Here is a 27,366-nt window from a genome sequence, read left to right on the forward strand (position 1 = left end):
AAAAAAAAAAAAAGAAAAAAGAAAGAAGTCTACATTAGAAAGAAATTTGACACATTTTCTGTGACCCAGAGGGCAGAAGAGAATCAATGAGATAAAGTTACCTAGAGACAGAAATTTTTTCTTTTGTTTTCTTTTCTTTTTTTTTTTTTTTTTTTTGAGACAGGGTCTCACTCTGTTGCGTAGGCTGGAGTACAGTGGTGCAATCACGGCTCACTGGAGCCTCAAGTTCCTGGGCTCAAGCAATCCTCCCACCCAGCCTCCTGAGTTGCTGGGACTACAGGCGTGCACCACCACACCCGGCTAATTTCTGTGGTTTTTGTAGAGACAGGGTTTTGCCACGTTGCCCAGGCTGGTCTTGAACTCCTGAGCTCAAGCAATCTGCCTGCCTCGACTTCCCAAAGCATTCGGGTTACAGGCCTGCGCCATTGCACCTGGTGAGACAGAAATTTCTTATTAAAAAAGCTGAGCAGCAATGAAACGGGCCACACTTTTTGAGGCTGTAAGAAGTCATCTTCTGCATCTGTAAGATGGCCAGAACAATACGGAGAATACTCAAACATAGATGGAAGTTAGGCTTTCAAGACTCCTTCCAACTGTAAGTAGCAAAAACATACTCCTTTGTGTTCTATCAGTTTTTACTTTCTTCCTATCCAACTTTTTGGTTTAAAGAAATGAGATCTGGTAAGTTCCCATCTTCATCTTGGAAGGTGTGGTAGATTTTAATTCTTCCCTTTCCCGCGTCCACATCCTGGCAGTGTGATGTTTCATATCCTTCTGTTCAGAGATAGAGTCTATTTTTCCACTTCTGGAATAGCTGGCTTGCCCATGTGACTTGTTTTGTGCCATAGAAGAGGCTTGAAAAGCACTTGCACATTGGAGCTTGCTCTCTTCCTGCTCTTGGAAACCCTGTACGTGTACCATTATGTACAACAGCCCACATTGGCCTGCTGGATAATGAAAGCCTTTGAAGTGGAAAACTCAGGCACCCTAACAGACAGAGTCATGCAACTCCAGCTGACAGCCCATCAGACATAACAGTAAGGCCATCCCATAGGATCCAGCCTCCACGTGAGCTGTCAGCTTACCACAAAGGCAGGAGCAAAACAATAAAAAAAAATCCACAAAGCCAGTGTAGACGGAAACTTTCCAACCAACCCACAGAATCATGAACTAAATTAGGAGGTGGTTGTTTGAAGCCACTAAATTCTGGGGTAGTGTGTTATGCAGCAGAAGCTAACTGATACAGAAGTGATCACTGGGTATACCCATTCTAACTCTGCTCTAAAAGCGAAGGAAGGCTTTCCTTTGAGTTGTGACCATAACACGCTGTGGGCCCTACATTGGACCAAACGTTCATCCTGTTTGCTCAGAGATAGCCTGGTATATGCATAAACTACTCCTTTTCCAAGTTTCTGGGAATTGGGCTGAGGTTGCTGCATCTTGGGAAGTTGGTCTCCACCACTGGCAGGCTGCCTGCATCGCAAGATCTCATTACTCAGGAGCTGTCCAGGTGTCTAATGTACTTAGATAAGAAAAAGAGGCCGGGCGTGGTGGCTCACGCCTGTAATCCCAACACTTGGGGAGGCTGAGGCGGGCGGATCACAAGGTCAAGAAATCGAGACCATCCTGGCCAACATGGTGAGACCCCATCTCTACTAAAAATACAAAAATTAGCCAGGCGTGGTGGTGCATGCCCATAGTCCCAGCTACTCAGGAGGCTGAGGCAGGAGAATCGCTTGAACCCGGGAGGTGGAGGTTGCAGTGAGCCAAGATCACGCCACTGCACTCCAGCCTGGGCGAAAGAGCGAGGTTCCATCTCAAAAAAAAAAGGAAAGAAAAAGAGCACGATACTGAAGTCACCTAAGTTGCTGGAACTCCTCCTGAAAATATGCAGTCATAAAACATCATAGCTGGAAGGGTCCTCCAAGACAAGCTAATCCAATACCTTCATTTGACAGGTCAAGAAAGCGAGCCTCAAGAAGTTAAGCATCTTGTTCAAGGCCGCATAGCCAGGGGATTAGAGCCCAGGTCTCCTGACCCCCAAACCTAGATTCTTTTTCTCTCATACTGGCTTTTTCAGTTCTGTTTTCTACCTCTGGCCGTCGGCATGTTTGTGGACAGAGTGCGGATAGGAATCATTCAAGGACATCTTTTGGCCTAGTGCTGTTTATGAACATCCTTAACTAAATGTTATCTGTTCTCCCCATAGCGGTCTTCATTTTGTTATTGTTGTTGTTGTTATTATTGTTTCTTCCTTACATTGTTAACTTCCCTTTTTCCAGATTTTTTTTTTTTTTGAGACAGAGTTTCACTCTTGTTGCCCAGGTTGGAGTGCAATGGCTCACTGCAACCTCCACCTCCCAGGTTCAAGAGATTCTCCTGCCTCAGCCTCCCAAGTAGCTAGGATAATCCCAACCTGGGTATTTTTAGTGGAGATGGGGTTTCACCATGTTGGCCAGGCTGTTCTCGAACTCCTGACCTCAGGTGATCCACCCAACTTGGCCTCCCACAGTGCTGGGATGACAGGCATGAGCCACCACGCCCGGCCCAGAGATGTTTTTAGTTGCCATTGATACATATTGTTTTTGTCATAGGAAAAGAATTTCCTCCCTGTGCCATTGAGGTCTATAAAATTATAGAGAAAGTTGATTATCCCCGGGATGAAAATGGAGAAATTGCTGCTATCATCCATCCTAATCTGCAGGTAACATTTGTTCTTTCTTTAAAGTGTTGAAAATAATAATGCTGCACCTTTGAATAGAAGTTTATAGCTCATACAGCACTTCGCATACATTCGCCCATTTGATGCTCTCAAAAGACACTGAGTGTAGATAGGGAAGATGTTCGGACTGTCGCTCAATAAATACTTATTCAGTGTAACCTGTGCTGGCTGTGTGGAACCCGTGGACACCCCAGTAAGTATGGCCTACACGCTCAATGGCATTTATAGTGTAGGTACACAAAAGTCTAACTTTAGTCTAGAAATGAAGATAGCCAGATGAGATGACAGAATAATGAGGTGGGAGAGGAGTGGTCAGACAAGGCCACTTAGAGAAAGTGAAACTCCTACCCACATTCAGCGGGTGGGAATTATGATGTCTATTTTAATATAAGGAAATACAGGGCCGGAAGTTAGATCCTTCCCACAGCCATGTAGCTATCAATGACAGATCCAGAGTTAGTGCTCTTTCAAGTTGGCCGCATCGCTTGCTACCTCCCTGTGACAGAATAAGTTAGAGAAAAACGACTGGAACCTCTTTCTGCTGCCACCATTCCCCGACTCTCCTCAGAACCCCCAGAATCTACTCCTTGCCTAGTTTTATCAATAATGACATAGTGAAGAAGGAAAAACAAAAAGGCTCTTGAGAAAATGTAGGAGGTTTAAATCTGGAAAAGGCAAAGGGAAAAGGAGAGAAGAACAGATTTCCAAAGCCAAAGTATCCATTCCCCAGTGCAAGTGGCCTGCACACTCCCAGACCTCAGAGATGGAAGAGAACTGGTGGATTATCTAGTCCGGGGCTTTCAACCCCGACTAACCTTTACCTAGAGAGCTTTTAAAAAACATCATAATAGCAATGGCAGGACTCCACTCTGAGATACTCTGATCTTTTTGGCTTGGATAATCAGGATTGAAAAACACTGATTGATCCAGTTCCTATCCCTGTTCAGTGACTCTGATAGTCATCCAGACTTGCAACTGAATGAAGTGGCCTGCCCAGTAACACAGACGAGTGAAGCAAATCCTGCTTTGTGGCTTAATGGAACCCAGGTGGAAACCTGAAGAAGCAGCCTTAGGCAGTGTTTGTTTTTGTGTTTGTTTTTGTTTTTGTTTTTTGAGATGGAGTCTCGCTCTGTCGCCCAGGCTGGAGTGCAGTGGTGCAATCTCAGCTCACTGCAAGCTCCACCTCCCGGGTTCAAGCAATTCTCCTGCCTCAACCTCCCGAGTAGCTGGGATTACAGGCTCACGTCACCACGCCCGGCTAATTTTTGTATTTTTAGTGGAGATGGGGTTTCACCATGTTGGCCAGGAGGGTCTCAATCTCCTGACATCATGATCCACCTGCCTCGGCCTCCCAAAGTGCTGGGATTACAGGCATGAGCCACCTTGCCCAGCCTTAAGCAGTGTTTTAAAGGAAAGGTAAAGACTGGGGGAGAGAAAGGAAGAAAGCACTATTGGTGACAAAAATATCAAGTACAAGAAACAGAGGCCAAGGTGATGATGTCATGGCAGGCTAAAACAGGATTTTTCAGGTTTTAGGATACTCTTGAGGAGTACAAAAATAATCCCAGGCAGATGGAGAAGTGAGATGAATGAGATCAGTAGCAAACTTGGCTAGTGGTAGGTCTCGAAAGTTAGGAAGGATGGTTTTGATTTGACAGACAATAAGGAATGGCTCAGTATTCTACAGGAGGGATTGATTGGTTAATTCTGCCAACAAATATTTTTGAATGACAACTAAGCTCATTCTGGGCCTTGAGATTCAAGATAGGGAAGGTTCCTCATGGAGCTTCCATCCCAATGGGTGAGGAGAACTGACCATGAATAAGTAAACAATATGTAAACCAAATCATTTCAAACTGTAATAAGTGCTGTAAAAGAAATACACAAAATAATATAGCAGAGGGTATAACAAAGGGTTCCAATTAGACGGAGTGGTCACAAAGTGCCATCTCAGAGACGGTGGCACGGAAGTTGGAACCTAGAAGATGAGAAGCCAGCCATGTGGAAGGCAAGTGAAAGGCCCTGAGGCTGGAACAAACTTGGAGCATTTGAGGAACAGCAAGAAGACCCACGCCCCTGGAGAGGAGGAGTAAGCAGAGGACGGTAGAGCCTGGAGAAAACACAGTTCAGGACCCGGTTATGAGTCTAGATTTTGTCCTAAGAATGACAGTTCTTACTAAGGGATGCTAACTGGAATCACGTAGGGGACCCCCTCCCAGTGCCTAGAACCCACCACAAACTACTAAAGTAGCACTTCTCAAACTTGAGCCACATGACAATTATGGGGAGCTTTTTAAAAATGCTGATTCCTGGCCAGGAGCGGTGGCTCACGCCTGTAATCCCAGCGCTTTGGGAGGCCGAGGCGGGCGGATCACGCGGTCAGGAGATCGAGACCATCCTGGCTAACACGGTGAAACCCCATCTCTACCAAAAATACAAAAAATTAACCGGGCGTGGTGGCGGGTGCCTGTAATCCCAGCTACTCGGGAGCCTGAGGCAGGAAAATTGCTTGAACTCGGGAGGCGAAGGTTGCAGTGAGCTGAGATTGTGCCACTGCACTCCAGCCTGGACAGAGCTGAGATTACATCTAAAAAGAAAAAGAAAAAATGCTGATTTCTGAGTCCTCTTCCCAGGGGCTCTGATCTAATTCATCAGGGTGTAGACAGGGAATCAACTGAGTTCACCAGGTGATTTTCATGTGGCTCAGGTCTGGATGGCACTGCACAACATCGGAATCTCCGCAGGTGGGGCTAGCCAGACGTGTGTTGAAGAGGTTCCTTTAGTGATTCTGGGGCAAGTCTCTGCCTGAAAACCACCGGTTCAGAGAAATAGTTCTCAGCCGAGCCACCCTGTAAATCATCTGGGGCCTAAATACAATAAAAACGGAAAACAGTGAACTATAAATGGGTAGCATGAGGGATTCGAGGAGGTGGCTGAAAGAAGCACGTATCCTGATGGCATGGTTGCGGGTTATATGACTCCATGCTCTGCAAGTCAGAACTCATAGAACACACAAAAATGAGTGAATTTCACTGTATGTAAATTTTAAAATAAAATGTAAAAATAATGATGCCTAGGCCCTCCTCTCAGATTCTGATTTGATTTATCTGAAATGGGCCAGCCCCTCTACCTGTATATATGTATTTAACATCCCAAGCGATCATAATGTGCCACCAGGATGGAGAAAACGGCGGTGATGCGGCACTTCCCAAACACTAATGTCGTGCACGTGAACGTCAGGGACCTGTTAACATGAAGATTTTGATTTGGTAGGTCTGCTGCGCATAATGAAATCCTGCTTTTCTAACAAGCTCCTGGGTGATGCGGATGCTGCTGGGAAATGTTAGAAATGCAGAATCCCAGGCCCCCACCCCCGACCTATAGAATCAGAATCTTCATCTTAACAAAATCCCCAGATGATTTACAAGCACCTCAAAGTTTGAGAAGAACTGTTCTGGGGTTCCTGTGGTGTGACAGCCATGGTGCTTGAGGGCTCAAAGGTCCAAATCCCTGGTGTGGGACCCTCCAGATAACTCAGTTGTTACCCTAATGTAGGAGCACATTTGGAATACACCCACCTTGTCCCAGACTCTCCCCAGCCCAGCACCACCTTCTCTCACCAATCCCCGTCAGAATAGAATCTCCTTGTATGCAGGTACAACATGGCTCATTTTTATATTTCCCAACGGTAGAATGTCTTGCACACAGAAGACTCCTAATGGATATTTCCTAAATTTTGCTGAACAGAATTTAACTTGAGCTGGCAACAGGCAGACTATGCACTTAGGTAGACATGCATTTAGTTTTGCCTTTTAATATTATAAATCTCTTTGGCTACATTCAAGGTAAACCTGGTATTGAAGCAAACTCTTTTTTATTTTTTTTAGAGACAGGGTTTCGCTCTGTCACCCAGGCTGGAGTGCAGTGGTGTGAACATAGCTCACTGTAGCCTCAACCTCTGGGGGCTTGAGCAATCCTCCCACCTCAGCCTCCTGAGTATCTGGGACTACAGGCATGCACAACCACACCCAGCTAATTTTTCGTATTTTTTCTAGAGATAGGATCTCTGTGTTGCCCAGGCTGGTCTTGAACTCCTAGGCTCAAGCGATCCACCCACATCGGCCTCCCCAAGTGCTGGGATTACAGGCAAGGAGCCACTGCACCTGGCTGAAGCAAATGTTAATTACATGTTTCAATTATACAAATACAAAGGGGAACTCTTAAAACTACTGCCAAAATTCACGACCCAATGTCAGCGCAGTCAGATCACTTGCCTGCATCTCAATGCCTCGCTCAAGTATCTCTTTTAAAACAACAGAATACTGTAATTTGTTAGTTGTCTAGAGTCTGACATAAATTTTTAGAGGAGAAAAACCAAATATAATATATTTATTTTGATTGTTTCCTGAGAGGATCAAGACTGGAAACCACTGCATCCTGGGGATCCCATGTTTTTAACTCTTGATGGGAAGACGATCCCACTGGGCGGAGACTGTACCGTGTACCCCGTGTTTGTGAACGAGGCCGCATATTACGAAAAGAAAGAAGCTTTTGCAAAGACAACTAAACTAACGCTCAATGCAAAAAGTATTCGCTGCTCTTTACATTAGAAATCACTTCCAGCTCACATCTTACACAGTGTCTTACAAATTCTGCTAGTTTGTAAGCTCCTTAAGAGTAGGGTTGTGCCTTATTCAACTGCATACATAGCTCCTAGCACAGTGCCTTATTCGGTAGGCAGCTAAGCAAATTTCTTAAATTAATTAATATATCATAAAGATATATTTTATGTATGTAGCTTATTCAAAGAAGTGTTTCCTATTTCTATATAGTTTATTATACATGATACTTGGGTAGCTCAACATTCTTAATAAACAGCCTTTGTATTCAGAATATAAAATTGAAATAGATATATATAAAGTTATTTGTTTTATTGTGCTTTGCCTTACTACACTTCACAGATACTGTACTTTTTTTCCAAATTGAAGGTTTTTGGCAACCCTGCGTCTAGAAAGTCTAACAGTGCCATGTTTCCACAGCATGTGCTCACTCCTTGTCTCTGTGTCACCCTTTGATAATATTTCAAGCTCTTTATGATTTATTATATCTGCTATGGTGATCTGTGATCAGTGGCCTTTGATGTTACTGTTGTTAAGTGTTTTGGGGCACCGTGAATCGTGCCCATGTGAGACTGCGAACTTAGTGAATGTTGTGTGAGTTCTAACTGCTCTACTGACCGGCCATTTCCTTGTCTCTCTCCCTGTCCTCTGGCCTCCCTGTTCCTTGAGACACAATAATTAATAAGTCTACAGCAGCCTCTGTGTGTTCAAGTGAAAGAAAGGGTCATACTTCTAGAAATTAAGCTTAGTAAGGAAGGCATGTCAAAAGCTGAGACAGGCTGAAAGCTAGGCCTCTTGCACTGGTTAGCCAAGTTGTGAATTCAAAGAAAAGGATCTTGAAGAAAATTAAAAATTCTACTCCAGTGCACACACACAAATGATAAGAAAGCAAAACAACCTTATTGCTGATATGGAGACAGTTTTAGTGGTCTGGATAGAAGATCAAACCAGCCACAACATTAAGCCAAAGCATGACCCAGAGCAAGGCCCTAACTTTCTTCAATTCTGTGAAGGCTGAGAGAGGTGAGGAAGCTGCAGGAAGCTGGGAGAGGTTGGTTCACAAAGTTTAAGGAAAGAAGATAGCTCCAAAACCTACAAGTGGAAAGCAAACCAGCAAGTTGCTGATGTGGAAGCTGTAGCAAGTTATCCAGAAGATGTAGCTAAAATCATTGACAAAGACGGCTACACTAAACAACGGATCTTCAGTGTAGTTGAAACAGCCTTCTACGGGAAGAAGATGCTATCTAGGACTTTCCTAGCTAGAGAGGAGAAATGAATGCCTAGCTTCAAAGCTTCAAAGGACAGCCTGACTCTCTTAAGAGCTAACACAGCTGGTGACTTTCAGTTAAAGCCAAAGCTCATTAACTGTTTCAAAAATCCTAAAACTCTGTTTTTTGTTTTTTTTTTTTGAGATGGAGTCTCGCTCTGTCGTCCAGGCTGGAGTGCAGTGGCGCAATCTCGGCTCACTGCAAGCTCCGCCTCCCAGGTTCATGCCATTCTCCTGCCTCAGCCTCCCCAGTAGCTGAGATTACAGGCGCCTGCCACCATGCCTGGCTAATTTTTTGCATTTTTTTAGTAGAGATGGGGTTTCACCGTGTTAGCCAGGATGGTCTCGATCTCCTGACCTCATGATCCGCCTGCCTCGGCCTCCCAAAGTGCTGGGATTACAGGCGTGAGCCACCACGCCCGGCCCAAAAATCCTAGGACTCTGAAGACTGATGCTAAACCTGCTGTGTCTGAGCTCTATAAATGGAACAACAAAGCCTCGCTGGCAGCACATCTGTTTGCGGCATGGTTTACTGTATGTTTTAAGCCCACTGTTGAGACCTACTGCTTGGGAAAAAAAAAAAAAATTCCTTTCAAAATACTACTGCTGATTGACAATACACCATGTTACCCAAGAGCTCTGCTGGAGATGTGCGAAGAGATTAGCATTGTTTTCGTGCCTGCTACCATGACATCCAGCCGAAGCCCATGGATCAAGGCATCATTGTGACTTTCAAATCTAACTATTTAAGAAATACATTTCAGGCTGGGGGAGGGGAGAAAAAAGAAAAGAAAGAAAGGAAGAAAAAATCATTTCATAAGGCTACAGCTGCCATAGATAGTGATTCCTCTGATGGAGCTGGGCAAAGTAAACAGAAAACCTCTGGAAAGGATTCAGCATTCCAGATGCCATTAAGAACATTCAGGATCCGTGGGAGGAGATCGAAATATCAACATTAACAGGACTTTGGAAAAAGTGAATTCCAACCCTCTTGGATGACTCTGAGGAGTTCGAGACTTGAGTAAAGGAAGTCATGCAGATGTACAGCAAGAGAATGAGAAGTGGAGCCTGAAGATGTAACTGAATTGCTGCAATCTCATGATCACACTTGAATGGATGAGGAGTCGCTTCTTATAAATGAGCAAAAAAGTGGTTTCTTGGCTGCAATCTACTCTCGTTGCAGATGCTGTGAACACTGTTGAAATGACAAAGGATTTAGAATATTACGTAAACATAGTTGATAAAGCAGCAGCAGGGTTTAAGAGGATTGACTCCTATTTTGAAATGAGTTCGGCTGGGAGAAGTGGCTCATGCCTGTCATCCTAGCACTTTGGGAGGCCAAGGCAGACAGCTCACCTGAGGTAAGGAGTTTGAGACCCCTCTCTACTAAAAATACAAACATATTAGCTGGGCGTGGTGGCACGTGCCTGTAGTCCCAGCTACTTGGGAGGCTGAGGCAGGAGGATCACTTGAACCCAGGAGGCAGAGGTTGCAGTGAGCCAAGACTGCACCACTGCACTCCAGCCCGGTGGACACAGCAAGCCTCCATCTCAAAAAAAAAAAAAAAAATGAGTTCTACTGTGAATAAAATGTTATTAAACAGCATTTCATGCTACAGAGAAATCTTTCATGAAAGGAAGAGTCAATCAATGCAGCGAACTTCATTGTTTTATTTTAAGAAATTGTCACAGCCATCCCAACCCTCAGTGCCCACCACCCTGATCAGGCAGCCATCATCAAGGCAAGGCCCTCCACTAGCAAAAAGATCATGAATTGCTGAAAGCTCAAATGATGGTTAGCTTTTTTAGCAATAAAGCATTTTTAATGAAGGAATGTACATGTTTTAGATATAATGCTATTACACATTTAACATACTACATATAGTGTGAGCATAACTTCTACATGTACTGGAGAATCAAAAAATATGTGTGGCTCATCTGTTATAATGTTTGTTTTATTGTGGTAATCTGGAGCCAAGGCTGAAATATCTCTGAGGTATGCCTGTAATGTATAAGTGCTAGCAGAAACGAGTTGTGCAGGCTTGCTATTTTTTTCAATTTTTATATTTGGGTTAATGGTAATATACTAAGCGTCTAGTCTATAAACTTCAGCATTCGTTGCGAAATCCAGAGGAGACTTTTAAGTGCTGTTTTGTAGATGAAATATCAAAAAGAAACAAGGGCTTAATGGTAAAGATGACATATGACTATATTAAGAAACTGAATGGCCCTTTGTCCACAAACAGTAACCCACACAGCATTGCTACTGTGGCATGCCCACTGCTCTGCACTGACCTCATGGAGCAGAGAACCTCCTTCAGACACCTCACGCACCCCCTGAGGAGCTAATGTTTCTTCCCAACATGGAAAATTTGGAAGAGGCCTATTCTTCACAGCTGTCACTTCTCATTTTGAAAGAATATGCCCACCCTTATTCCCAGGCAAGTTGTGAGGAGGTCTTTGGGCTCCAGCTGTTGCCAGCAGAGGTGGTGAAAGTCAACAACAGGGCACTGGACACACATAGAAATGTGACCCACAGCTATGGTTTGCAAATACAGTCTTTCAAGAAGTCCTGCCACGTCCTAAATGCCCAAATCCCTTGCCTCCCATGATTCTTCTCCTCAAAGGACCTTCTGCTGGATGCCGCCCCCTCCCTCTCCAGTCCCACCAGCGCCCTCCCCGCCATCCTCTTAGGCCACAGCAGCCAATAAAGAGCGTTTTTATTCCATGATCTGTACCCCCAATGAATCCATAATCATAGTTTCAAATGTATTTACCAAAAATACTAACATTATCTGGAATGAATGAATGAATGAATGAATAAATAAATAAATATTATATATTTATACATTTTCATTCTTCCAAAGTGAACCCCACTATGCCAATTTTACTCCATACTCAGTGTTCTGGAAAGCCCATATTCTTTCTAAATTTTTCAGCATTTTTTTCTATTTTTGTACTTTACCGAAATTATTTGCATTGGAATAAACTCTCTTCCTTCTGAATTCTGCAGTAAAAATGTGATTTATCAGCTTTTGTACATAAGTTTTACCAAGCTTCCTTCTCCTGCTGTGAATGTTCCATTGTGTCCTATTTCTGAGTCCAATTTTTCTAGGTCAGCTTTTTCCAGATGTAAATTTTGGCAAGAATATTCTTCCCTCAAATTTTAGTTATTTGTAAAATTTACAATGTACAATTTATATCACTGTGGTTTCAGTCGGTTTCAGGGTTGATCATTCCTATCAAGTCTAATTTTCCCTTTTACAGTCTTTAAAGTTTCTAATTAGATGTGTGGTTGGTTTGTTTGTTTTTAATCTATAACATATTGCTGTGTGGTTTAGCCACTTTGAGTTTTATTTTACTTTGATTATTTCCAACAATCTACATTTGCATTTTTCTCATTTATAAAATGGGAATGATCATAATAATAGTGCCCCTTTCATGGGGTTATTCTGAGGATTAAGCGGGCTAAGACATATAAGCACTTAGCTCAGTGCTTAGCACAGAATACATACTTAACAAATCATTGAAGTTCAAATTCCTAGCACAAAAGGCCCTTCCTGATCTGCCTTCCCTCCCCCGACGCCACCCTACACTCGTCTCCCTGTGGGCCATCTCCACTCCAGTGTCCTTCCGGCTGTTTATTCCTCTGGGCCTTTACATAGACTGACTCCCCTACCCAGAATTCTCCCCCACTGTCCTCCACCTCCCACCCCACCTCAGACTGCGCTCTAGCCAATAATGCCTTTTTCTCCTTCAAAATGCAGCCCAACTTTCATTTCATAGCCAACATGGTCTTCGTCGACCTGACTTTGTTGCCACTTTGCCCCTCCTTCTATCCCATCTTGAGGGCATCAGCAGTGTCTTTTTCGATGTCTACAATCTAGAAAGTGACCAATAGAGGTGAGTTGAATAAATGAGCATGCTCAAACATCCCTTCTCTACTGGAACATCTTCGTCTTCCACCAATGGCCCTGGCTTTCTTTTTGTCTTCCTTCCCAGTCACCTCCTGAGAACTGTCCCCATCACTCCCAAGTGAAACACTTCGTTTTACACCCTCCAGACTGTTACTATGTCCCAAAGGACAGTGGAAGGAAAAAACAACCATTTAAGATTTAAGTCTGCAAATCCATGGGAAAAAAAAAAGGAAATTTTCTTTTTCTTTTTTTTTTTTTTGAGATGGAGTTTCACTCTTGCTGCCCAAGCTGGAGAGCAATGGCATGATCTCGGCTCACCGCAACCTCTGCCTCCTGGGTTCAAGCGATTCTCCCGCCTCAGCCTGTTGAGTAGCTGGGATTATAGGCATGCGCCACCACGCCCGGCTAATTTTGTATTTTTTTAGTAGAGACGGGGTTTCTCCATGTTGGTCAGGCTGGTCTCGAACCCCCGACCTCAGATGATCCACCCGCCTCGGCCTCCAAGAGTGCTGGGATTACAGGCAGGAGCCGCTGCACCAGGCTAAAACAAGGAAATGTTCACACTCAACAATTCCCCTGTTTACAATCCGTTGGTGGCTTCTTACCCTTGTTATGAGATCTCAAAGCCTCACCACGGCTGTCCAAGTCCTACATGCACTGGCCTCTGCCCACCCCTCTAGCCTTATTTCATGTCACTTGGCCCCTTGCTCCCAGCAATTTGGCCACATAAGACTTCTCCAGTCCTCAGATGCACAAAGTTCCCTACCACCTTTGCCCACATTTTTCCCACTTACTGAAACCCTTCCCCATCTCCACACTTCCATTAGCTAAATGACACTTACTGTTAAACATGACTCAGGCTAGGTTAGGCCACTCTGTTATACAAGCTCATTGACAGTACTAGACTGGCACTTACCCAAATTGCAACCGTAATGCTTTATGACACTGGGGCAGGGGAAGTTATTGTCGGTCTCCGATTAAACTGCAAAAGCTCCAAGAAAGCAGGGATAGCATTTGTCTTATTCTTTGTCATACCCACAGCACTTCACGCATAGAAGGAGCTCAGTGCGTTTTGCTGGATAAATGAGAGTTGCTCTGCTGAGTGTGAAGCTATCTGGAAGGGCTTCTTTGAAAGAGCGGGTTGTCACTTCCCTCACAAGGGTGACCCCAAGATAGCCATTGGAGACCACAGAGGGTGGGAATGGTGAACCACGTACAGTCAGTGCTCCAATAGGAGGAGCAAATGAAAAGTGGCAGCTGGGGAAACCCTGAAGCCTGAGAGTCCCATGGGGGTGACCAGGGAGAGAGGCCTATACAGGTCATGGATGTTCCAGGGCAGCAGGACCAGGGAGCGTCTGAAGGCCCGTATTTGCATATCCAACAAAAACAGAGTCTGGAGGGAAATAGCTGCTTAGGGGTTTTTTGTTTGTTTGTTTGTTTTTTGGGTTTTTTTTTTTTTTTTTTTTTGAGACGGAGTCTCACTCTGTCACCCAGGCTACAGTACAGTGGCATGATCTCAGCTCACTGCAGCCGCTGCCTCCCGGGTTCCAGCGATTCTCGTGCCTCAGCCTCCTGAGTAGTTGAGATTACAGGCATGCGCCAGCAAGCCTGGCTAATTTTTATATTTTTAGTAGAGATGGGGTTTCATCATATTGGTCAGGCTGGTCTCGAACTCCTCACCTCAGGTGATCCGCCCACCTTGGCCTCCCAAAGTGCTGGGATTACAGGCGTGAGCCACCATGCCCGGCTGCTTTTCTAATATCTCTATACTTCCCACACATACTGCCTTCAAGAGGCTTGTGATCTACCTGTAGAGACCTTTGTATGCCTGTTCCCAAAGGAGACACACCAAAAACCCTAGTCTAGTACTTGGCAGACAGTAGTTCCTGAACACCTACCAAGCCGATGATTGAAAGGCTCACTCAGAGAGGACTTCGCCCACGGCTGCCCCATCAGGCTTGGTGGGTTGCACAATATGAAACTCCAGGGAGGTACCTGCACACACCACAAAGTCAATGGCACAGCCCAGAAGCTTACATCCCATCAAAGCAAAAACAGCACTAAAGTTTCCCCCATTCTGCCAAGAAAAGAACAGGAACTTGACTAGCAAACAAAGTCAACCAAAAAACTGAGGTCCGTAGGGGATTAATGTAGTACAATAAAGGGGAAAAAAATACTAAAGCCCCATTAGCTACAGATAGACTAAATGTTTAACAGAAAAACGTCATTTTTAGAAACTACATATTAAGGGAAAGAATAACTTTCACAGTCTTGAAACATAAGAAAGCTCAAGAGCATAGAGAGCATAGAGAGAGGTCTCTAGACAGGAGTTTTCTTGCTCTAAGTGAAAGGCAGGGTCGCGCACAGGGACCTGTAATCCCAGCACATTGGGAGGCCGAGGCAGGTGGATCACCTGAGGTCAGGAGTTTGAGACCAGCCTGGCCAACATGGTGAAACCCCATCTCTACTAAAAATACAAAAAATTACACGGGCTTGGTGGTGGGTGCTTGTAGTCCCAGCTACTTGTGAAGCTGAGGCAGGAGAATTGCTTGAAGCCGGGAAGTGGAGGTTGCAGTGAGCCGAGATCATGCCATTGCACTCCAGCCTGGGCAACAGGGCAAGACTCTGTCAGAAAGACAGAAAGAGAGAGAGAGAGAAAGAGAGAGACAAGGAAAAGAGAAGGAAGGAACGGAGGGAGGAAAGGAGGGAGGGGAGGAGGGAGTGGGGAGGAGAAGGCAACCAAAGCTTAGGAATGTGGGTGCAAATAAATTCACAGGTTTGGTGGTCAGAAGTTGAAGGTGTTTCCAACTTATGGCTTCCATTTTCACTGTAAAATAGGGGATACAACCAACTACGGCTATTGATATGGAAGCGGTGGGGTCACAGGTTTAAGAAGTATGATGGTTTTGACACAATGAGATACCATCTCACACCAGTTAGAATGGCGATCATTAAAAAGTCAGGAAACAACAGGTGCTGGAGAGGATGTGGAGAAATAGGAACACTTTTACACTGTTGGTGGGACTGTAAACTAGTCCAACCATTGTGGAAGTCAGTGTGGCGATTCCTCAGGGATCTAGAACTAGAAATACCATTTGACCCAGCCATCCCATTACTGGGTATATACCCAAAGGACTATAAATCATGCTGCTATAAAGACACATGCACACGTATGTTTATTGCGGCATTATTCACAATAGCAAAGACTTGGAACCAACCCAAATGTCCAACAATGATAGACTGGATTAAGAAAATGTGGCACATATACACCATGGAATACTATGCAGCCATAAAAAATGATGAGTTCACGTCCTTTGTAGGGACATGGATGAAATTGGAAATCATCATTCTCAGTAAACTATCGCAAGAACAAAAAACCAAACACCGCATATTCTCACTCATAGGTGGGAACTGAACAATGGGAACACATGGACACAGGAAGGGGAACATCACACTCTGGGGTCTGTTGTGGGGTGGGGGGAGGGGGGAGGGATAGCATTAGGAGACATACCTAATGCTAGATGACGAGTTGGTGGGTGCAGTGCACTAGCATGGCACATGTATACATATGTAACTAACGTGCACATTGTGCACATGTACCCTAAAACTTAAAGTATAATAATAATAAATAAATAAATAAATATGATGGTTTTGAAATAACAAAATATGATGGTTTTAAAAAATAAAACAGAAAACCGCTGAAAGAAATAGAACAGCTGGACAGTAACAAGGGTTGCTATAAACATTAAATGAGACACGTATGTAAAGTGCATGGCACTTTATAAATATTCATGTCCTTCTCCCCTCCTGCCACCATCTTAAATGGAAGAAACTGTCTTACTTATATTTGTATCATCTATCATTGCCCATACTTCATGTTCAATTTTTGTTACATTGGTTCTAAATCTTCACACATAGTAGGTGAGATACATTTTTTGAGTTGGACTGAATCCTTTCTGCAGAACTTTGCTGTTACTGTCAGAGGGGTTGCTGGTGCAGTGAGAAAAATGGTAGTTCTTGATACTAGACTAACTAAACTTCAGAGAACCTGGATCCTCCAGCCAGGAAAAAGGATTGTGAACTTCGCATGTCATTCCGTCTGTCTCCAAGTCTCAATTTCCCTACCTATTAAACTGGGATATGACACTCACCAAACCTACAAAACAATAACCAACATGACCGAAAGAGCTTTGTAAACAGTGCAGCATACAATCTCAAAGGCTGAACACATTGAAGGAATCCTTTGGGGAGGTAATTTTTCACAGTATCAAGAACCATAAAAATGTTGAAACCTATTGACCTAGGCATCTCCTTCCCAGAAATATATCCTATGACAAGGGTTTCCACCCTTTTTCTACCCGTCCACCCAAAACATCCCCATGGATGGCACATTCCTAGGTTTTGGACTAACACTTATTAAGCTAGGATGTGAATCACGTACAATCCCTGTCTTGTTGCCACTCAACAAGATACATCCCAGTGAAGGAAGCTATTCTGGGAATCATCTGAATTAAGTAAATAATTCACCAAATGCAGTATTTCACTTATTAACAAACTGGTTGCAAGTTCCACAACCCATCAAGACAAGCAGTCAAGACTTGGCATTCCATCAGAGAAATGGAAATCAAAACCACAATGAGATACCATCTCACACCAGTTAGAATGGCGATCATTAAAAAGTCAGGAAACAACAGGTGCTGGAGAGGAAGTGGAGAAATAGGAACACTTTTACACTGTTGGTGGGACTGTAAACTAGTTCAACCATTGTGGAAGTCAGTGTGGCAATTCCTCAGGGATCTAGAACTAGAAATACCATTTGACCCAGCCATCCCATTACTGGGTATATACCCAAAGGACTATAAATCATGCTGCTATAAAGACACATGCACACGTATGTTTATTGCGGCACTATTCACAATAGCAAAGACTTGGAACCAACCCAAATGTCCAACAATGATAGACTGGATTAAGAAAATGTGGCACATATACACCATGGAATACTATGCAGCCATAAAAAATGATGAGTTCATGTCCTTTGTAGGGACATGGATGAAATTGGAAATCATCATTCTCAGTAAACTATCGCAAGGACAAAAAACCAAACACTGCATGTTCTCACTCATAGATGGGAATTGAACAATGAGAACACATGGACACAGGAAGGGGAACATCACACTCTGGGGACTGCTGTGGGGTGGGGGGAGGGGGGAGGGATAGCATTAGGAGAAATACCTAATGCTAAATGACGAGTTAATGGGTGCAGTGCACCAGCATGGCACATGTATACATATGTAACTAACCTGCACATCGTACACATGTACCATAAAGCTTAAAGTATAAAAAAAAAAAAAAAGACTTGGCATTCAAGTTAAGAACTGCCATCCTTATGAAATCACTCAAAGGAATGAAGAACTGAATATACCTATGAATTAGGCTGATCGGCAATAATGATAGTAAGAATATCAGCTCTTTCCTATCTATTCTCTCATTGCCTCCTTGTGAAAATCCTGTGTGGTGGACAGGAGGGATTTATACCTTCTGTTCTCCAGGTGGAACCATGGGTTTCTATTCACTCAAAATAATTTGACAGCCAACAGCCATGATGGATAGAGCCCTCGTTTTATTTCTTCCAAAAAAAAAGGGGGGATACAGGTGCAGAACATGCAGGTTTGTTACATAGGTATACGTGTGCCATGGTGCTTTGCTGCACCTATTGATCCATCCTCTAAGTTCCCTCCCCTCACCCCCTACCCCCCAACAGGCCCTGGTGTGTGTTGTTCCCCTCTCTGTGTCCATATGTTCTCAATGTTCAACTCCACTTATGAGTGAGAACATGTGGTGTTTGGTTTTCTGTTCCTGTGTTAGTTTGCTGAGGATGATGGCTTCCAGCTTCATCCATGTTCCTACAAAAGACATGATCTCATTCCTTTTTATGGCTGTATAGTATTCCATGGTGTAGATATAACACATTTTCTTTATCCAATCTATCATTGATGGGCATTTGGGTTGGTTCCATGTCTTTGCTATTGTAAATAGTGCTGCAATAAACATATGTGTGCATGTGTCTTTATAGTAGAATGATTTACATTCCTTTGGGTGTATACTCAGTAATGGGATTGCTGGGTCAAATGGTATTTCTGGTTGTGGATCTTTGAGGAATGGCCACACTGTCTTCCGCAATTGTTGAACTAATTTGCATTCCCACCAACAGTGTAAAAGTGTTCCTATTTCTCCACAGCCTCTCCAGCATCTATTGTTTCCTGACGTTTTAATAATCACCATTCTGACTGGCGTGAGATGGTATCTCACTGTGGTTTTGATTTGCATTTCTCTAATGACCAGTGATGATGAGCTTTTTTTCGTATGTTTGTTGGCCACGCAAATGTCTTCTTTTGAGAAGTGTCTGTTCATATCCTTTGCCCACTTTTTGATGGGGTTGTTTGTTTTTTTCCTGTAAATATGTTTAAGTTACTTGTAAATTCTGGATATTAGACCTTTGTCAGATGGGTGGATGGCAAAAATTTTTTCCTATTCTGTAGGTTGCCTGTTCACTCTGATGGTAGTTTGTTTTGCTGTACAGAAGTGGATAGAGCACTCTTTGAGGGCTTTCATGGCCTGAAACACTGACATTATGTGGCTGTGAATCCCTGGGCACATCGCTTCAAGCCCCTGAGTCTCCTTTTATTCAAACTGCTTCCAAAGCTGCTGAGTGGTTCAAATTGGCTACCTGATGCAAATGCGCTTTGAGATGCAAATACGTACAAAGGTGACATGCCTTATGGCTTGCTGGCTCTGTTCCTAAGCCAGAACCAATGATAATGCTCCAGGTCCAAAAACTGGCCTTCCCTTTACCCACTCCTGCTAACAACACTCTAGGGTTTCTAGTCAGTCTGCACATTGGCACACCTAAGGCAAGGATAAAACGTGGCCATAACGAGGCAAAATAAATATTTATTAGAAATCAAAAAACCACTTCTTCAATGGCACAAACATGTTCTTACTCTTTGTATGATTTCTTTCTTGAACATAGAGTTTCACACACACATACACACTAAGAACAAGTAGGTAAATGAGAATTTACAAGGATCCAGCACATTCAAGGAGAATGGGGTGACAATTCTGTGTTTGGAACCAAGATCACAGTAAAAAATATGTAAATCAATGCAGAAATCAAGTACGGCTTACAGGCCCAGATGACGGCCCATCTACCTGGGCCCTGCCCAGAGCGAAAGGTCACAGGTCACCAGGCCTCGAGGAAGGAAAGGAATGTCAATAATACTGGGCTCTCTCAGGCTGGAGCCTTCTAAGAGCCTAAAGACTTCACAGTACAACCTCCAGCACCTTCTCCCACATCCCAGGGAGGAAGGTTAAGCACCTTTTATTCCTAACAGATATATCACATAATGTCTAGAATAATGAATTCTTCCTGAGGAAAAGTTTAGCTAAAGGAGCATTTGCAGCCAAAGGCACTATCTGAGCCTGGGAGACCCCATCCCTGGAAAACACCTTCCCCTGAAATTACTGAAATGTCAATCACGGAGTTTTAGGATGTCCTGATAGACCCACGGGTTCAACGGGGTGTGTTGGGGGGGTGGGGCGGGTGAGGGTGTGTGTGTGCGTGGGTGTGGTTTTGTGCACCCCTGTGGGCACACTTGAATTTTCAACTAGTCATAGGGAACATAGGGGACAATGTTGACTGCCAAATGAGACACCTGAGAAAATAGTCCTGCCCCCCAATATAAGCCAAATACAAAGACTCAAAATCATGGAATAACTGTGCTTTTTAAAAATAAATAAATAATGGCTCAGGGAGACATCTCTGGTCCAAGAATCAGGACACTCCAGCCTCCACAGCTCTGATATGACCTTCCTGCATGACTTTGCCCAAGTACACATTGCTCTCGGAGCATTAGCCTCCGGGCGTAAAATGAAGGAAGTGCTCCTTTTCACTCTGATGCTTCTTGACTTATGGCTTCCCTTGGTAAACCTACCTAGGCTCAGACATTTTGGCTGAAAGCCTTTTGGGGTGGACACTGTTGGGAAGAATATCCAATACAGAAAATGGTCTTGCCAACAAATTCCATCCAGACCCACAGACAGCAGATCACCAAAACATGTGAGACGACAAACATCCATATGGCTCTCCATTCCCCACTTGGACAAAAGCTGGCAGGTTAGGCAAACAGAAATCAATAATTGGCTTTATCCATTAATATCTGAGTCAAAGCAACTCTGGATATGGCTTTATCCATAACAGATACGGCTTTATCCATTAATGGATATGACTTTCTCCATTAATATCTGAGTCAAAGCAATTCTGGAATTCCCAGCTCCAAAGTGTGGAGCGTGGCATCATGAATCCAAACCACTTCCTTTCAGACCAAGATGTCTGTTCAGGCTTAATGCGGGTAGCTAACTCCAGATGTGGAATGCTGATTTGTACAATCTCCAGGCTAAAAGGGACCTTAAACTTCTTCCAATGACCATTTTCAACAACATTCCTCATTAAGTGCTCAACCAGCTTCTGCTTAAACATCTCCAACATCTGGAGCAGTTGCTGGATTCTATTGAGCCAAAATCTTTCTCAATTTCCTAATTCTGCCCATTCTGAAACACATCTGCTCCTTCTGCCTCTAGGACAGTTCCCCTCAAATCTGCTCTTCTCCAGAGGCCCATGCCCAGCCCCGACCACTGTGGCTTAGAGCATGCGGTTACTCCCTGGGTCAGCTGGGAGGGCAGGGGCTGCTGTGGATTGTGAAGCCTCACACACCCCAGCCCACCTCTCCCCAACCGGCCCCATCAGGGGCACAGAGTCTCTATCTGTCCAGCTAGTCTGGCACACAGAGTGGCCCAGGGCAGAGAAACTGGCCCAGAGTGCACTGCTAGGCCCGGACTCTTCAATTTGCCTCAAGCCAGATGAACTAATCTATCGCCATGTTATCTGAAGGCCAAATTTCGATTTCTGCCATTTAAGATTAACATTTATGGTTACTATTTTTATAATTCCACCATTTTACATGAATCCTTTCACCAGATAATGGCGGCAGAGTGGATTTTCTGGTGGTTTCGGCCCCGGTCACCTGGAAAATCCTTCCGTCTCCACTTCACCTCTGCCCCCCAGACCGACTCCGTGTCATTTCAGAAAGAGAACATCAGAGGATGAGGACCTAAAAATAAGCTCAAAGTCTTGGCAAATGCTTTTCTCTCACAAGCTTCCCCTTCAGCTTCAAAATTCACAGTTAAAAAAAAAAAAAAATACTTCGTACCAAAGCAGTTGAGGCATTTTGTTAAATTCCCCCACTGAGACATACTGAGGTTTGCGACTAACTGCTGAGCTCCAAGATGATATCGATCGAGCAGCTGCTATTTCTGCTTCAGCGGAAGCCACGATCCCGGCACACAGGCATGCGCTGCTGTGAGGTCAGGACGAGGAAAAGAGCCAGGCCCTTTCACCCAGATCGCGGCGGCCCAGCAGGACTTGCCCGGCGTGTCTCATGCAGACTTTTGTGTGTGTGAAGAAAAGCTTTTTGTCTTGCTCTGGGCACCCTGAGGCCAAATATATAATACTTACATCCAGCCCCAAAGCCCCCAGTCTGTCTCCACTTTCAAAATCACAAACTTCATTGTAGTAATTTTCATTCTCAACTGAAATGTCTTTTCCATATTGCAAGTTAAAACCCTGTGTTAATTATGCTACTAAAAACATCTCTCAGCCTGAGACAGTTTGAACCTTGGGGTGTCAGGGGGACGTTCACTCCAAGGACGGTCTCCTTTTCCCCGAAGGGTTCCGGAAGGGTGTTTCCAGAGCGCATTCCCCTCCTCCCCCAGGATATCCGGCTTACCTCCGTCCCCCGCACACTCTGCGATGGGATCAAGGGTCTCCCACAAATTCAGGCAACCCAGTCACAGCAGAAGAGATGGTACAATGTGTGGGCTGGGGTTGGGGCTGACGGGGGAAGCTGGCAGGAGGAAAGACTCCTCTCCCCGCTCCTCAAGACTGCTGCCCCTTTCCCGCCATCCATCTCTAGCCAAGCCGACCTGCAATTGGTAAAACCAGAGGCTTCACCCGGGACTTCAGGAGGCTCCCAGGCTCCAGACTGCTGCTGGCTGTAGGTTTACACCAGCTGTTTGCCAAGTAACAAAATCCAGGATGTTTCCCACTCAGACAAATTGACAACTGCCCCTCAGTTCAGACACCCACTGAGCACTGAGCACGAGGGTGCACTCTGCTTCTAGGCCAGCAGAGCCGGACTCCATCATCCCTCAAAGCCTCTCTGCACAGAGTCGGTGACTCCGCCTGCAGCGCCAGACAGCGCACGCGCACACCAGCTCTGGGTTCCGCTTCTACACCGACGTTTCCGGAAATTCCTCTATTTCTTCAAATGCATTGAGAGTGGTTTTGCTGTTGTTCCTGGAAGAATCTTGGATTTTGTTGAAATCTGCTTTTTAAAAAAATATATATTTTAGAAATATATCACTCTGCATAATGTGTTTCTTTTTTGAGATGGAGTTTCACTCTTGTCACCCAGGCTGGAGTACAGTGGTGTGATCTCAGCTCACTGCAACCTCCACCTCCCAGGTTCAAGCAATTCTCCTGACTCAGCCTCTCGAGTAGCTGGGATTATAGGCACCCGCCACCACGTTCGGCTAATTTTTGTATCTTTAGTAGAGACAAGGTTTCACCATGTTGGCCAGGCTGGTCTCAAACCCCTGACCTCAGGTGATTCACCCGACTCGGCCTCCCAAAGTGCTGGGATTACAGGCGCGAGCCACCGCGCCCGGCCTGCATGATGTGTTTCTATGGCTTAGGGCTACACCATTTTAAAAGTTGTGCCAACTAGGGTTCTAAAAGTCAGAGCTGGAAGAGACCTAAGAAGCATTTCCATTCAACCCTCCCATTTGACAGATGGGGAAAGTCAGGACCCTTAGACTTGATCTGCCCAAGGTTACATGGTCTGAGACAGGAGCGGACACCGTGTCACCTCACAGCGACAGTACCTGTTCGTCTTACAGGCCCGGGGTCTTCGTTAAGGAAGGAGACGTGCGTCTTCCATTCAGTCCACTTCACCTCATTGATCCTGCAAATGTGATCATCATTCTTACTATTTCACCAGTGCCTCACTGAGTACAAACAAATAGCCCTGCATTTGGGATGTCCTGGTGTCTACACAGCTCCCCTTCTGTCTGTCCTAGAGATCAGGAGCACCCCTGACCTGAGGGGTCACACCAAAGTTGTTGGAGTTTGAACTCTATCCCCATCTCCACGTCCCCAGGCCTCAGAGAATCAGTTCTCCTTCCATTGTAGGGAACTCGGAAATCCTGCAAGTTGCCCAGACAGGTGTAAAGGGTCCAACTTCAGACAACAGCTGCTGTGCCTGACTGGTGACAGCCCAAGGGGAAGCGGGGACAGACAGAGGGAGAGCCTGGGCCGTGAGGGTGTGAAGATTAAACTCCAAGTGTAGCAGGGGTTGAGGAAGCACGAAGAGCCTGTGGTTAGGGTCTGTGCCCCAACAAGAGTGGGTGGCGTCTGAGGTGTTAGAATACAACCATAGGCATTGATGTGACTTCAATTCACACCCAGAGAACATCTCTAGAGTGAGGGTGGCAACATCAGAACTGTTTGTTAGGGTAATGATTGCAGTCAGAAATGATGCTTTCCACGGGGTGCGGTTTCAGTCAGAGAAGTGGGTTAAGGTATGGTCATACTCAAAGAAGGTGGTCTGTAGGCTCAGGCAGTTGGGTCAGGGTAGGAGGAGGTGGGCTTATCAGAAAAGGTGTTCATGGGGCTGGGCACCGTGGCTTACACCTGTAATCCCAGCACTTTGGGAGGCCGAGGGGGGTGGATCACTTGAGGCCAGGAATTCAAGACCAGCCTGGCCAACATGATGAAACCTCATCTCTAATAAAAATACAAAAATTATCCAGGCATGGTGGTATATGCCTGTAGTCCCAGCTACTGGGGAGGCTGAGACAGGAGAATCGCTTGAACCAGGGAGGCGGAGGTTGCAGTGACCAGAGATCGCACCACTGCACTCCAGCCTGGAACTCCTTTTAAAAAAAAAGAAAAGAAAAGAAAAAGAAAAGGTGGTCATAGGATATGTAAGGACTTTAAAAAAAAAATCAAAAAGCCAGAGATCTGTCAAAGTAGCCGCGTCACTTTCCATCTGCCAGGGGCAAAAGGGGCCTCAAGTCACCCGGGGTCACAGGAACTCACACAGGGTAAACAGCAGGAAAAGGAGTACCCAGCAGGCAGATCTTCCCTAAACCAGATAGCAAACACAGAGAGACCATGGAGGCACCTTCAAAAAAGCAGAGAGAGGGGCTGGGTGTGGTGGCTCATGCCTGTCATCCCAGCACTTTGGGAGGCCGAGGTGGGTGGATCACCTGAGGTCAGGAGTTCGAGACCAGCTTGACCAACATGGTGAAACTCTGCCTCTACTAAAAATACAAAATTAGCCAGGTGTGGTGGCACATGCCTGTAGTCCCAGCTACTCGGGAGGCTGAGGCAGGAGAATCACTTGAACCTGGGAGGTAGAGGTTGCAATGAGCCAAGATCACGCCATTGCACTCCAGCCCGGGCAACAAGAGCAAAATTCCGTCTCAAAAAAAATAAAAAAAGAAAGAAAAATGCAGAGAGGGGAGCCACTGTTGGCAGTCTCCTTCTCTTTCTCTTCTGAAGCTCAGGAACCCCCATCTCAGGCCCTGCAACCCCATAAGCAAATTCCTTCTTCCAAGGAGGCCACTGGAAGAGATAGTAGCTGTGGTTATGGTTAGCAAGTGGCGGTACTGTTTCTCTAACATCCTGTCACCGTCCTGCCCCTCTCTACCCACCCCAAAGACCACCACCCCAGGGCCCTTCTCCCTTTGTTACCGCAAACACAGTCGGAAATCATCCTCGGCCACTTTGCACAGCTCTCCCATCCGGAATCTGCTCCTCAGCCATTCTGGTAACATTTTCTCAAACTCCAAGATGGTCCTGGCTCTCTGGGGACATAAGCAAGTCTAAGGAGTAGGCATCCACACTCACAAGCACACACAAGGGCACACACACTGTCGGGGAGCCCACTCCACCCTCACCTCATGCTTAATGCATAGATCGCAAGGGTTTGGCTAATCTACAGAATTCAAAGACAAAAAAGCAGGCCGGGCACAGTGGCTCATGCCTATAATCCCAGCACTTTGGGAGGCCAAGGTGGGTGGATCACCTGAGGTCAGGAGTTTGAGACCAGCCTGGCCAACATGGCAAAACCCTGTTTCTACTAAAAACACAAAAATTAGGGCTGAGCGCAATGGCTCTTGCCTGTAATCCCAGCACTTTGGGAGGCCAAGGCGGGTGGATCACCTGAGATCAGGAGTTCGAGACCAGCCTGGCCAACATGGCAAAACCCCGTCTCTATTAAAAACACAAAAATTAGCTAGGCATATGTCGGGCGCCTATAATCCCAGCTACTTGGGAGGCTGAGGCAGGAGAATCACTTGAACCTGGAGGTTGGAGTTTGCAGTGAGCCGAGATCCCACCATTGCACTCCAGCCTGGGTGACAGAGCGAAACTCCATGATATAAATAGTATTTCTGAAAGCCCAGGAGCTTCCTATCTGACAGTGCTGGGGTCCTGGAATCCCATGGCAGAGGACCGTTCAAACATCGTTTGTCCCACCCCTTCCCAGGCTTGGAATCTCTCTGCAGTTTCCTGGCCATAATTTTTCCAGTCTCTCTTGAATAGTATCAACAAACCAATTAAGAGGGCCTTGGACAGGCGCAGTGGCTCACACCTGTAATCCCAGCACTTTGGGAGGCTGAGGCGGGCGAATCGCTTTGAGCTCAGGAGTAAGCGGCCAGCCTAGGCAACATGGTGAAACCCCATCTCTACAAAAAATACAAAAATGACCCAGGTGTGGTGGCACGTGCCTGTAATCCCAGCTACTTGGGAGGCTGAGGTGGGAGAATCACTTGAGCCTGGGAGGCAGAGGTTGCAGTGAGCTGATAATCGTGCCACTGCACTCCAGCCTGGGCAACAGAGCAAGACCCTGTCTCAAAAAAAAAAAGGAGGGCCTTAATAATGAGAAACTTCCATGTGTGACATCAAAGCTTTTCTCCCTGTAGTAACCCCATGTACATCTGCCTTCCGGGACCACAGAAGGGATCTGCTCCCTCTTTCATAGGTTGCTCTGTAGATATCCAAAGGCACGCTCACCTTTTTCCAATGAGCATTTCTTTTTTTTTTTTTTTTCTATTTTTGAGACAGAGTTTTTGCTCTGTCACCCAGGCTGCAGTGCAATGACACGATCTCAACTCGCTGCAACCTCCACCTCCTGGGTTCAAGCGATCCTCCTGCCTCAGCCTCCCGAGTAGCTGGGATTACAGGTGCGTACTAACACACCTGGCTAGTTTTTGTATTTTTAGTAGCGATGAGGTTTCACCATGTTGGCCAAGCTGGGCTTGAACTCTTGACCTCAGGTGATCCACCTGCTTCGGCCTTCCAAAGTGCTAAGATTACAGGGGTGAGCCACCATGCCCGGCCGCCAACCACCATTTCTTAAGAGGCAGTCTCCAGTCCTCTCCCAAACCTGGTTACCACCTCTGGACCCATCCTATGCATTGGTTTCCTCAGCATGTAAGAAGTGTTCAGGCCAGGATGGAATAGAGCAGAACTGTCACCTCCACTGTCCTAGACGCTGTACTCCTCTTAATGCAACCTAAGGTCAAACTTCAACATCCACACATCACACTGTCCATCCTGAGCAGAGCACCCCCATGAGCCTGAGTTTTTCTACACATTCTGTTGCACAGCCACACTCCCTAGACCCTACACTCAAAGAACCTAGTCTAAGGCCTCCTCAAA

General features: G+C 45.4%; 2 protein-coding genes across 5 annotated transcripts in view; one reads left to right on the top strand and one right to left on the bottom strand.

Moving 5' to 3' along the window:
- ASPA (aspartoacylase) overlaps positions 1 to 11,612 on the top strand; it is a 31,313-nt gene extending 19,701 nt beyond the window's left edge. For 2 of the 3 annotated variants that reach the window (XM_004058276.5, XM_063700514.1), the window contains 2 exons: positions 2,595 to 2,704; positions 7,135 to 11,612. In XM_004058276.5, coding sequence (XP_004058324.1) covers positions 2,595 to 2,704; positions 7,135 to 7,332 — 308 coding nt within the window. In that variant the 3' untranslated portion in view covers positions 7,333 to 11,612. The remainder of the gene's footprint in view (positions 1 to 2,594; positions 2,705 to 7,134) is intronic. The other variant, XM_055367157.2, reaches the window with a different exon arrangement.
- A 7,843-nt stretch (positions 11,613 to 19,455) lies between these two features.
- The window catches only part of TRPV3 (transient receptor potential cation channel subfamily V member 3), a 47,516-nt gene continuing 39,605 nt past the window's right edge, over positions 19,456 to 27,366 (bottom strand). The window contains exons 16-18 of one of the 2 annotated variants that reach the window (XM_031003341.3): positions 25,396 to 25,508; positions 23,523 to 23,602; positions 19,456 to 22,963 (exon numbers count right to left, since the gene is read on the bottom strand). In XM_031003341.3, the coding sequence (XP_030859201.2) occupies positions 22,869 to 22,963; positions 23,523 to 23,602; positions 25,396 to 25,508 (288 nt within the window). In that variant the 3' untranslated portion in view covers positions 19,456 to 22,868. Of the gene's footprint in view, positions 22,967 to 23,522; positions 23,603 to 25,395; positions 25,509 to 27,366 lie in introns of both variants that reach the window. The other variant, XM_031003340.3, reaches the window with a different exon arrangement.

This window comes from Gorilla gorilla, chromosome 19, assembly GCF_029281585.2.
Source record: "Gorilla gorilla gorilla isolate KB3781 chromosome 19, NHGRI_mGorGor1-v2.1_pri, whole genome shotgun sequence".
NCBI classification, from domain to species: domain Eukaryota; kingdom Metazoa; phylum Chordata; class Mammalia; order Primates; family Hominidae; genus Gorilla; species Gorilla gorilla.